The 13,633-nt window shown below is 45.0% G+C and overlaps 1 protein-coding gene across 1 annotated transcript; it reads right to left on the reverse strand.

Annotated features, from left to right (window-relative positions):
- Positions 1-12,659: 12,659 nt before the first annotated feature.
- Positions 12,660-13,633, reverse strand: LOC307097955 (olfactory receptor 11H4-like; the record flags this gene model as incomplete). Its single annotated transcript, XM_079768284.1, is given in 2 exon segments — positions 12,660-13,231; positions 13,234-13,633. Coding segments are annotated over 2 exon segments (972 nt in total).

Consider the following 13,633-nt stretch of genomic DNA (forward strand, 5'->3'; position numbering starts at 1 on the left):
GATCAAACCTGCAACCCTTTTCAACTCTTTAAAAAATTTTTATTTTATTGTATTCCTGTTCAACTTTTAATTAGTGACTTGGATATCATTAATAATTCATTAAATTTATAAAGAATAAAATACAGAGACTCCTCATAATGGATGATAGAATAAGCACCTAGCTATCTAAAGAAGATACAAGGACTGAATCTAGGATAAAATTTGGAAGTCTGTTCTTTTGGTCCAAAAGGCCAATTTTAGAGGTATATCTTTAACATCATGTATGAAAAAAATACAAGGATTTTTAGTAGATAAGATAAAGTTAGCATGAATAACCAGTATGATATCATTACAAAAAATACTCTTAGACTACACCATGAATCTGGTAACCAGATATATATATATATATATATATATATATATATATATATATATATATACACACACACACACACACACACACATACATACACACTAGAGGCCCGGTGCACGAAATTCGTGCACGGAGGGGGGTTGTCCCTCAGCCCAGCCTGTACCCTCCAATCTGGGATCCCTCTCACAATCCAGGACTGCTGGCTCCCAACTGCTTGCCTGCCTGCCTTCCTGATTGCCCCTAACCACTTCTGCCTGCCAGCCTGATCACCCCCTAACCACTCTGCTGCCAGCCTGTTTGCCCCCAACTTCCCTCCTCTGCCGGCCTGGTTACCCCTAACTGCCCTCTCCTGCAGGGTTGATCACCTCCAACTGCCTTCCCTTGCAGGCCTGGTCCTTCTCAACTGCCCTCCCTTGCAGGCCGGGTGCCTCCCAACTGCCCTCTCCTGCTGGCCATCTTGTGGTTGCCATCTTGTGTCCACATGGGGGCAGGATCTTTGACCACATGGGGGCAGCTATATTGTGTGTTGCAGTGATGATCAATCTGCATAGTACTCTTTTATTAGATAGGATGACATTTTTTTTTTTTTTTTATCCTCACCTGAGGATATGTTTCCATTGACTTTTAGAGAATGTGAAAGAGAAAGGGAAAGACAGAGAGAAACATCAAAGTGAGAGGAATACTTAGATTGCTTGCCTCCTTCCTGAGCCCTGACCTGGGCCCCAGCCAGGGAGGAGCCTGCAACTTAGGTACATGCCCTTGATCAGATCTAACCTGGACTCTGCGGTTGGCAAACCTAGACATTATCCACTGAGCCAAACCGTGTAGGGCAGGTTATGACATTTCTTAGCCCTCCAGCAGTGGACCTTCATTTTTTTCTCCAGGAGTGTGGTGGAAAAGCCCTAGATCACTTTTTTGGATTCTTATACCCAAGTTACTAAGAATATTACCAGTGGCATACAGGGAGCTTAGCCAATGAGTGGTCAGAAAAGGTATTTCCTCTGTAGTTCACACCTATCTCCTGTGATCTCCGGCTCCACCCCTGCCAAGGCCTAAAGCCTCCAGCCCTGGGCAGGGACCCCCAGCTGGCTCTGATCGCCCTGCTCTACCCCCAGCCAAGGCCGCAAGCCTCTGTTTGAGGCTCGGGCCCTGGGCAGGGACCCCCAGCTGGTTCCAATTACCCACAGACACCCACAGCTGGCTCTATCGCCCGGCTCCACCCACGGCCAAGGCTGCAAGCCTCTAGGCTTGGGCTCTGGGCAGGGACCCCCAGCTGGCTCCGATCGCCCACAGGGGACCCCAGCTTGCTCTGGGCAGGGACCCCCAGCTGGCTCGGATCACCTGCAAGGGACCCCAGCTGGCTCCGCTGGAGGGCTCCACCCCAAGCCAAGGCCTAAAGCCTCTGGCAGAGGCTTGGGCTCTGGGCAGGGACCCCCAGCTGGCTCTGATCGCCCTCAGGGGACCCCAGCTGGCTCTGATCGCCAGGCTCCCATCACCAGGCTCCGCCCCAACGGCCAAGGCTGCAAGCCTCTGACCAAGGCTTGGGCTCTGGGCAGGACCCCCAGCTGGCTCTGATCTCCCCACTCCGCCCCCATCCAATGCCGCAAGCCTCTGTTTGAGGCTCGGCCCCTGGGCAGGGACCCCCAGATGGCTCTATCCCCCGCTCCATCCAAGGCCAAGGCCTCAAGCTTCTGTTTGAGGCTTGGGCCCTGGTCAGGGACCCCCAGCTGGCTCCAATCACCGCAGGGGACCCCAGCTGGTTCCAGTGGCCCAGCTCCACCCCCAGCCAATGCCGCAAGCCTCTGGCTGAGGCTCGGGCCCTGGACAGGGACCCCCAGCTGGCTCCAATCGCCTGCAGGGGACCCCAGCTGGCTCTGATCACCTGTGGAGGACCCCCGCTGGCTCCGATCTTCCCCTCTGATCTTCGGCTCCAATATCCCAGTTCCAACAACTGCTCTCCGAGGCTGCAGCCATCTTGGTTAGGTGTATTTGCATATTCCCTTTCTGATTGGCCGGTGGGCGTGGCCGGTGGGCGTGGCTTGTGAGTGTAGCGGAGTGATGATTTGCATATTACTGTTTTATAGATAGGATATATATATATATATAGTGACCTGGTGCACGAAATTCGTGCACATTAAAAGGGGACTAATTAGAGGAAATATTTTAATATTGCTATTTGCCCTTTCTCTATAATAGAAGTGTCAGAGATGAAAGAAAATTAGTAAAATGTATATGAAAACCTTCCAGCTGTCAGAGTCTGGGGCACACCACAGGACCCAGAGTCAAGTCCCCGCCCACCCACATGCACCTCAAAATCACATGAGACCCAGACCTGGCTGGCTCCCCCGCATTGGGCTAGATCCAGACCCGGCCAGTCTCACCCTTGTCAAGCCCTGCTGGGCAGGGGGCATAGCCCCCTGGCCTGGCACTAGGATGGGGGGCGTGGCCTGAAGTCCCCCAGCCCAGACCCGGGTGGTGGGCATGCCTTGAGGTCCTCTGTCAAGTCCTGCCAGGTGGGGGGGCGCAGCCTCAGGTCCCCCGGCCCAGCACTGGGAGTGGGGGGTGCAGCCTCAGGTCCCCTGGCCTGGTGCTGGGGTGGGGGGTGCGGCCTGAAGTCCCCTGTCAAGCCCCACCTGGTGGGAGGTTCGGCCTCAGGTCCCCCAGCCTGGCGCTGGGGCAGGGGAAGCAGCCTGAGGTCCCCTAGCCCAGCACCAGGACGGGAAGTGCACGTTGAGGTCCCCTGTCAAGCCCTGCCGGGTGGGGGGCACAGCCTGAGGTCCCCTGTCAAGCCCCACGGGGGCGGGGGAGGGCGTAGCCTCAGGTCCCTGCTGATTGCTCGTTAAGGCTCCTTATGGGAACTTGGCCTCAGCTGTGGGTGCAGCCATCTTTGTGACAGAGTGATGGTCAATTAGCATATTCCCTCTTTATTAGATAGGATATTTAAATATATTTTTATTAATTTCAGAAAGGAAGGGAGAGGAAGAGAGAGAAACATCAATGATGAGAGAGAATCATTGATCGGCTGCCTCCTGCACACCCCCTACTGGGGGTCGAGCCCGCAACCTGGGCATGTGCCCTGACTGGGAATGGAACCCTGAACTCCTGGTTCGTAGATCGATGCTCAACCACTGAGTCACACCGGCTAGGCCAGAGAGTTTTCAATAAACTGTCAGACCACAGGTGGAGCCTTGTGTTCAGTTCTGGATGTTGATTTTGAGGATTGCAGTCATGAAGAGTGATGAGGAACTTGCGGAGGGGGTGTAAAATATCTTGAGAAGCAGTTGAAAGGAACTGGTGTGTTGTGGGGGTGATGGATGCCAGTAGAGTCAGTTAGATGAGATTCAATAACTGTTCCCCTTCTACTCAAGTCCTGAGATGATTTGACATATTCTGTGTTGGGCCAAACAAAAGAAAAATGGCCAGTAGATGGTAGAAGCACAACTAGAAAGATTTTATGATGAAATATATGAACAAATGAGTATGCAAAATATGTCTGTACAGTTTAAAGAGTAATTAGAATACCTGTGCAAATGTCCACCTGGCTTAAAAAACTAGAACATCACTAGTATCTTAGAAGTCCTGTGTGCCTTTTCATGACCTCATTTGTTTTCATAGCTGTATAATATCTCATTGTATGCCAGTTTATTCATCTTACTGTTAAATGATATATATTTTTTCCTATCAACGCAATACGTTATTAATATTCTGTACATGTCCTGATGTGTAAGTCCAAGAGTTCCTTTTATAGTGATGGTTCTTAGAGCATCAGCACTACCTGGAACTTCCTTAGAAATGCAAATCTGTAGGCTCTAATCCCTGATTCTTTAACCACTGATCTTTAAAGCCCAATCTGTCTTAAACCAACTTTCCATATATATATGTAGGGCTGTTTCTGAGTTCTCTGTCCTTATATATTCTGGTCTGTTTATTTCTATGTCAGTACTACATTGTCTTATAGTTTTAATAATAAAGAGGGAATATGCAAATTGACCATCACTCTGCCACAAAGATGGTGGCGCCCACAGCAGAGACGGGGTTTCCATAACACAAGATGGCTGCACCCACAGCGGAGGATGAGTTCCTGTAACGAGCCTTAATGAGCAATCAGCAGGGACCTGAGGCTGCACGATCACCCTCCCCCCAATGTGTGGCTTGACAGGGGACCTCAGGCCACGCCCACTGCCTGGCAGGGCTTGACAGGGGACCTCAAGGTGCGCCCCACCCGCCCTGGTGCTGGGCCAGGGGACCTCAGGCTGCTCCCCCGTCCCAGCGCCAGGCCTGGGGACCTCAGCCGCGCCCCCCACCCCAGTGCCAGCCTGAGGGACCTCAGGCTGTGCCCCCCCCCCCCACACCAAGCCAGGGGACCTGAGGCCGCACCCCACCCCCTGCCCAGTGGGGCTTGATGGGGGACCTCAAGGTGCGCCCCCCCACCCCAGTGCTGGGCCGTGGGACCTCAGGCTGCTCCCCTTTATTTGAACCTTATCTCTTTTCTTTTTAGCAGTTTGTCTCTCATAAAGTCTTAAAAGAACTTGACTTTGACCTTTATCTTTTGTATGTTTTTTTTTTCTATTTCATTAGTTTTTATTTTTATCTTCATGATATCCTTTTTTTCTCCTTCCCAATTGTTATAAGGATTGCCTGTTCATGAGCTGGGATATTATTTTTATATCTGATAGGCAACTTGACACTTCATTGTTTTTAATTAGCATTCCTTTGTGATGTTGAACATTTTAAAATAAAATATTTGTTAGTTACTTATGAATTTGATGTGAAATGTAAAAGAGGACATTCAAGACTGAGAAACTGTATTAAGCCATCAGTCAGACATCCTTAGCACTGCAGTGGAGGCAGGAGAGGCTCCCACCACCACCACTGCACTCACCAGCTGTGAGCCCAACTTCTGGCTAAGCAGCACTCCCCCAGTGGGAGCGCACTGACCCCCAGGGGGCAGCTCCTGCGTTGAGCGTCTGCCCCCTGGTGGTCAGTGCAAGCCATATCAACCGGTTGTTCTGCTGTTCGGTCGATTTGCATATTAGCCTTTTATTATATAGGATGAAGCATGGAGGTCAGAATTAGGGAAATGGATGGAATATATCAGTCATGGTTCAATCAGGGGAGCAGAATCTTTATGAAGTATAGGATAAGGGCTTTATTATACAAATTAGACCTTATGCAATTGTCAGAAGAGCTGAGGGAGTGAAGGTCTAGGAGGAAGTCAGGAGCCACCAGCCAGTCAATATGAGAAACCAACCACTGAATGGGACTACAGAGGGAAAGCTTGTAGGGAGGGCCGGGAGGCTGTGCCTCTATAAACACAGCCTTGGTGGGTCTGCTGTCAAGAGACTAGTGGGCCTGCAGCCACGGTTGGTCAGCCAGGTCAGCAGGAAAGAAGAGCAGGACAGAGTGGAGGAGAGTGGGAACAAGCTGGACCATATTGGCACCTCTTGTCTGTCACCACCTCTCACCACAATGACCTTCAGACTAATGGCTACTGATTCATTTCCACCTTCCAGGTCTTGTGAACATTCCTTTTTGGCCAACTCTTAACTAGACTATACAGGGAACAGGATTCTTGGAAATGTAGTTCCAGTTTGTCTGGTCAAAACAGTAAAAATCCAACACCGAAGTTCCAGGATAATACTCCATGACTACAGGTCTAGTTACAGTGATTAGGGGAAGAACTGAAGGGGGGAAAGCCAGGGTGTTGAATCTGAGAGGGTACCATGAACATAGTGAACTCAGCTAAATGACAAACCATAAACTATTTCTGACATGTTGTTATGATCATAGTCCTAATGAAGAAGTCAGAATCTGGAATCTTGCTTCCTATATGGACGCTTCTTCCTCATCCCATCTTTTCTTTCTAACCCTCACCTGAGGAGTGAGCATATTTTTTCCATTGATGTTTAGAGAGAGTAGAAGGGAGGGGGAGATGGGGGAGAGAAAGAGAAAGGAAGAGAAAGAGAGAAACATTAATGTGAGAGAGACACCAATTGGTTGCCTCAGACCAGGGATGGGGACCAAATATGCAACCTAGATATGTGCCCTTGACCAGGATTTGAACACTTGACTCTCCGGTGCGCAGGCTGACGCCCTAACCACTGTGCATGTTGGCCAGACTCCTCATCCTATCTTTAAATTATGGTGGCCTTAGGAGTTCTACTCATGGCCTGCTGCTTTTTTTCTTCAAAATAGTTTCCTTGGACCATTTCATTCGTACCCTGTGTTCAATTACCAAACTAAGTACCAATTTCCTAAATCTATATTTTCAGATCTTTTGCTTAGCACTAATGCTATTTTTATACCAGCTTACTAGGCAGTATGTGCCATAGACTATGTAAATCCAACATGTCTGAAATAGAATTCATCTCTAGCAACTACTCCATATCAGCAGCTGACATCAACATGTATTCAGTTATCCAAGCCAGAAATCTTGGAAGGCACCTCTGACAATTCTTCATTTTCAGTATCCACTTTGTCATTGGATATGTTGATCATATCTTTTAAATAGCTCTTCATTTATTTTTCTTTCCATTCATATTGTCTTAGTTCAATAGTTTAGCATTTCTTGCCCGACTGTTACAATGTTATTCTTTTTATTTTTTTCTATCCCTACATCTTTTCTCCATTTTTTCACTTTTAATAATCCTATATAATAAAAGGCTAATATGCAAATTGTCCCCTTGGGAGTTCGACTGACCGGGAGTTCAACCACTCTCTATGACATGTGCTGACCACCAGGGGGCGGAGTGGAACAAAGCTGGCAGCCAGGGGAAGGAGGGCCCTGATCGGCCCTGATCACCAGCAAGGCCTAGGAACCCTACCCGTGCGTGAATTTTGTGCACCGGGCCTCTAGTAATGATCATAATAATAGTATTGTCAAAGTTTATATGCTAGAAAGTAGCAGAGCCAGGATTTGAAATCTCAACTGTTACTCTGATTCAAAGGCTCTGGGCAAGTTCCTTACCTCTGAGATTCTGTGTCCCTATCTCTAAATGGAGTTAATATTACTACTTACCTTGTAGGATTGTTGTGAGGATAAATGAACTAACATATATTGTACATGGGGTGTAGATAAAGCAGAGACAAGCAGGACAACACTCAATTATGCTGGAGTCATTAGAGCTGGAATTTGAACCCAGGCATCCCAACTCTAGAGCCTCTACTCTTGTTCATTATGCTAATGTGCTTTTCCACTGTTTCAGAAGTAGGTAATGCTGCCAACATTTTCTTTTCTCCCCAACACAGATATGACATATTGTTTCCTTACTTAAGAACACTTAGCAATTCTATTAATTTCAGTAAGACACTCCTTCACATGGGCCATGACCTTCATGTGTTGATCTGCTTATCTATATGACCTCATTTCTGCCCTCTTCTCCTTATAATCCTAATGCATGACAACCCCAAAATATTTTTAATATCTGGAAAATTCCATGCTCTTTCATATCTCAGTACTATTGCACATGTGATTCTTTCTGCTTGAAACATGTTCTCACTCCTGGAGAGCTCCTAATTGTCCTCTGAGAATCTGCTCAAATGTTTCCTCTTTTTTTGGGGATATGTTTTTTATTGATTTTAGAGAGAGAGGAAGGGAGAGGGATAGAAAGATAGAAACATCGATAAGAGAGAGACATCAATTGGCTGCCTCCTGCATGTCCCCTACCAGGAATGGAGCCTGACCAGGGATCAAACCAGGGACCTCTTGGTTCATGGGTTCATGCTCAACCACTGAGCCACACTGGCTGGGAAAATGTTACCACCTTTGTAAGTCCTTCCTGAGCATACTTAAGGAAAATTTTGACGTATCTGTGTTTAAGAGTACCTATGACATTGTCTTTTAAATATTTGCCAGTTTCCTTATGCTATGAGCTTACTGAAGGTCCTCATCTTTGTGGTCTTCAGTCCTAGCTTGGTACCTGGCACATGTGCACAATAAAGTTATATGGAACAAATGAATGAACTTTAAAAGAATATTTATGCTGTTCCCATTGTAGTCTCCCATTTTAGTCCACATTAATGACTATCCCTTGGTGTTATATTCTGTTAGCACTTTATTTACTGATCTACCTATAGAGTGTAAGTGTTGAAAGTGACCTGAGAGGCAACTTCAGTTTGGTTTGATGTGTATATTTATTGATTATATACATACTAGAGGCCTGATGCATGAAATTCGTGCAAGGGGCTCGGCCCTTGCAGTCCTGGCTGCCTTGGCCCTTGGCCCCGGCTTCGGCTGGAAGATTGTCCAGATGGTCGTTCCACTGTTTGGCCATCTCGTCTAATTATCATATTATGCTTTTATTATTATAGATATTATTATAGATATATTTATTGATTTCAGAGAGGAAGGGAGATGGAGAGAGACAAAAATATCAATGATGAGAGAGAATCATTGATCGGTTGCCTACTGCAAGCTCCCCGCCACTGGGGATTGAGCTCGCAATCCAGGCATGTGCCCTGACTGGGAATCGACCGTGACCTCCTGGTTCATAGGTCGATGCTCAACCAGTGAGCACACAGGCCGGGCTAGTTTGATATATTTTATCTCTAAATGTGTGCAGCTGCATTCCCCATTGTGTCATGTATCCTCTCCCCTTTCTTCTTGTGGGAACCTGTCTCTTTGTATCAGGCCAACTAATCTCCCTCAATATCCAGGAAAGGAAGTTTTCCCCTCTATCAGCGGCTTGCCATCCTGTTGAGCATTGGGAAACACAGTCTCTGGTACTGGCAGGTTCTATGACCTTTTCTTTCTAATCTTGATCCTTTATGCTGTAGTGTTAGCTTGTTTTTCTATTCTCTTAAAGTGTTTGAACAAAAACACTATTTCAAATGAAATTTATTAAGATAAATATATAAAAATCAGAACACATAAATCAGAATCACATTTTCAATTTCTCTATCACTTGGTTTTCAGATTTGTGCAGAGCAGACAATCATGGGAAAATTATCGTAGAACATTTGTATGTGTGGGTGGAGGTGATGGAATGGGGAATAAGTGGGAAGATACAGGAGAAAGAATACTGCTCTGGTCTCTTAACCAACATGGGAGGCAGCATTATATTGGGAAGGAGAATTGAATTGTGGTTTTCTGCTCCCTAATTATAACTTCCTTTTTCATTTAACTTCAGGAAGTTGTATATACAATAGTGTAGAATAAAAAAGTTATAAAAAAAGCCCTAGCCTGTTTTGCTCAGTGGGTAGAGCATTGGCCTGCAGACTGAAAGGTCCTGGGTTTGATTCCAGTCAAGGGCAACATGCCTGGGTTGAAGGCTTGATCCCCAGTAGGGGGCTTGCAGGAGGCAGCCGATCAATGATTCTCTCTCATCATTGATGTTTCTATCTCTCTCTCTCTCCCTTCCTCTCTGAAATCAAGAAAAATATATTTTAAAAAAAGTTACCAAAAAAAAGTAACAGTGAAAAGAACATTTCAACTTCTGACCCCCTAATTCCCTTATAGTTAGTGTCCACTCCATTTTCTTTTCTTCCAGAGATATTCTGTGTATATATATAAGCATAGTGGCATATCACTTAAAAATATACAAAAATACTGCCTTAGGCAAATCCTTTGAACTTCAGCATTAACTTATTTAAAATCCTAGATGGAAATAATAACACCCAACAAAACCCACAGAGATTTTGTGGCAACCATTGAGGTAGTGCTTGTGAACATGCTTTGAAAATCAGCAGGTATTTTACAAGTACAGGATGGAGGGGAGGGTAGCCTTGGAAGTAGCATTGTGCTTCGCAAAGGACAATGAGTCACGTGATCTGATTTGATAAGAGCAATTCTGAATTGGTAGCAGAGTTGTTGTGTCAGTAGCCTAACTCCATTGGGTGTGTTTCCCAGGTCTTGTCTCTCGTGGCATGTTCTTGGGTTTTCTAAACGACTAATCAAGAGATAGCACTTGCACTTTAATTGTCAGGTGTGTAAGCACTTGGGATAAGAAGCGGGACACCTCTGCCACCCTCCCTCACCCCTCCTCTTTGCTCCCTCTTCATGTTTAGGGAGTTGGTATTGGAACTTGGCTGATGCAACAGTTTGCGTCATGGTCCCTTGGTGCTGTGGGATCCATTCACTTTTAATTGGTAGTTGCTGGAATAATTTCTTCCTCCCTCACCCTGACTTCCTTTTCTAATTTGTTCTCAGGGGCTTTCAACACTTGCTTTAATCAACCAAGGCAGAGCTGCTGCAGAGTCCTAAACTGGCATCTGGGGACCCCAGGTTCTTCTGCCACAACTCTGTTTCTTCAACTTTCTTTTCTAATCTGTTAAAACAACTTCGTCTTCGAATTAGGCCTGGGGGATAGGGGTCCTTTGGGCATTGCGTTCACAGAAGCACCTGGATGGTGCCAACTTCTAGACTTTGCCAACTACTGTTTGGCCTGACGCATTTTGTTCCTGTTAGCAGAGAGGGGAGAAGATGATGTCTGGTTGAGGTGTCCAAAAGGACCTAGTGAATGATGGGAGAAGCAAGGTGAAAACCTTATCATTTGAGTAATGTGAGCCTCGATATATTGGTCCACAGATTGCTTCTCTATTAGCAGAAAGCCTTGTGGAGAACATACTTTGTCTGCTTTCGTTTGTCACTGACCAAGTAGAGTAAACACTAGTTGTATAGCTTTGGCCAATAATCATTATTAGGTTACATTAAAAAATATTCCTTAAATAGACTTTATTTTTTAGAGCAGTTTTAGGTTGACAGCAAAATTGAGTGGGAAGTATAGAGAGTTCCCTTATATACCCCTGCCTTCACATTATCAACATCCTGCATCAGTGGTACATTTGTCACAACCAGTAACCCACATTGACACATTATCACCCAAAGTCCATAGTTTATATAAGGGTTCACTCTTGATGTTTTACATTCTGTGGGGTTTGACAAATGTATAATGACTTGTATCCACCATTATCATGTACAGGCAGTTTCATGGCCCTAAAAATCCTCTGTACTCCACCTATTCATCCTTCCCGTTTCCTTCAGCCCCTGGTGACCGCTGATGTTATTTATTTATTTATTTTTGTCTGTAGATTCTTTTTAAATTTTTATTGTTCAATCACAGTTTACATTCAATATTATTTTTGTGTTACATCTCGGCCCGGTTATGAGTGCCAGGAGCTCCTGGGCACCAAGGCCTACTGATGATGCCAGGCCAGTTCCCAACCACCAGGGGCTGCTTTCCTCTCTGTGTGCTGGTCAATTTCCCCTCCGGGGAAGTACATGTAAATACAGAAATTACACTACATTGTGGTACGAGTAGTAACAGAAGTGTTGAAAGCAACTTCGACAAATTATTATTTAGCATGTATCCAAGTTTTATTTTAAACTTATTACAAAGAAACTATATCTCTAAGAAAACTTGTTGAGTTTCTTTAAAAAAATATATTTTTGTTGATTTCAGAGAGGAAGAGAGAGGGAGAGAGAGATAGAAACATCAATGAGAGAGAATCATTTGTTGGCTGCCTCCAACGCACCCCCTAATGGGGATCGAGCCCACAACCCAGGCGTGTGCCCTTGACTGGAATAGAACCTGGGACCCTTCAGTTCACAGGCCGATGCTCTATCCACTGAGCCAAAGCAGCTAGGGCAACTGAGTTTCTTATGGTCAAGATAAGTTTTTTTTTTCTTCTTTCTCTCTTAATAGAGAGAAAGTATGTTTAGATAAGATTCTAGATTAGGTATAAGCAACGAGTGTCAAAGATTATAGAAAGGTCTCATGGCAAGTTAAAAGTCACTGCACCTTTAATATACATTAAACATGTGCAGTTGTTTTGTATATCAATTATACCTAAATAAAACTTGTAAAAAAGTCACTGCACATTTAACTAAGGTATCTCCCATGCTTCAAAAGTTTGCATTATGCTACTTTGCTTTTATGAAATGACTACATTAGTACCTGTTTTTGCTAACTATAAGAAATTCGAAGATTTTCACTTTAAATGAATGATAATTGCTCCTTCACTTTATAGCAGAGTCTTAAGAAAGGGTTCATAAGGATGCTCTACTTTTGGATAGTGGGGAAACCTATACTTGTCCTAAAACTGATAATAAACCTTTCAGGGAAGTCTAATTTCCCTCATATAGGATTTCCACTTTATTATTTCGTTAAGGAAATCCTTTAAAAGATTTCATTGTATGTTGCAGTCCAGTGAATTCAGGCTTTTGTAGTCAGCATAGGTATTTAATTGGGTACAGTTCCAGGAAAAAAATATATGGCCTCTAACTACTCAGAGTGAGACCATTGAAAGAACTTATACATCTTCACCTTATTACTTATTAGAACTTGGAAGTAAGGCACATTTTTTTGGCTCATGAATTTTGACTAATTCTCATTCTGAATAGAAGATTTCTCAGAGCAAGCTGCATGTCCTTATTGCGAAGACTATAGATCAGGGGATTAAAGAGAGGAGTCATTATTGAATACACCAGGGTGAGGATCTTCTGCATCAAAGTTGGGATGCCATATGTAGGGCTCACGTACATTACCATGACTGTCCCATAGAAAAGAGACACCACAGCTAAATGAGAACCACATGTGGAAAAGGCCTTTCTCCGACCAGCTGCGGAAGGGACCCGAAAAACAGCTCTGAGCAACAGAGTATAGGATCGAAGAATATACATAATAGTGAAAAAGAGGACAAGGGAGCTCTGAGTATAGAAAATAAATTCAGTAATGGGAGCTGGAGCACAGGATAGAGCCATCAGTGGGTCCATGTCACACAGAAAGTGATCAATGATATTGGATGCACAGAAGGGGAGTTGGGAGATGAAGAAAATGGGGATTGGGTAGCCAAGGAATCCGATGATCCAGCATAGAGACACCAGCATTCCACAGAATTTCCCAGTCATGATGGTGGGGTAGTGCAGTGGGTGGCAGATGCCAGGTACCGATCATAAGCCATTATTGCCAGAAAGAGACATTCTGTTGTGCCGAGGGAAAAGAAGAAATAGAACTGGAGGAAGCAGCCAGAAAATGAGATGGCCTTGGTTTTGGAGAGAATGTTGGTTAACATGTTAGGAACAGTGGAAGAAACATACCAGATCTCAAGGAAGGCAAAGTTTCCCAGCAGAAAGTACATGGGTGTGTGTAGTCGTGGGTCCCATCTCACTGCACAGATAATGGCTCCATTCCCCAGCAAGGTCAGGACATAAATCACCAAAAACAGCGAGAAGAGGAAAATCTGTATCTCCCAGCAACCAGGGAATCCCAGGAGAACAAACTCAGTCACAAGGTGTGTTGCTGACCTGTTCATGGGTCTTAAATCTATGAAGAAGAAAGACAT

Source organism: Cnephaeus nilssonii (assembly GCF_951640355.1).
Source record: "Cnephaeus nilssonii genome assembly, chromosome: 4".
Taxonomy (NCBI): Eukaryota; Metazoa; Chordata; class Mammalia; order Chiroptera; family Vespertilionidae; genus Cnephaeus; species Cnephaeus nilssonii.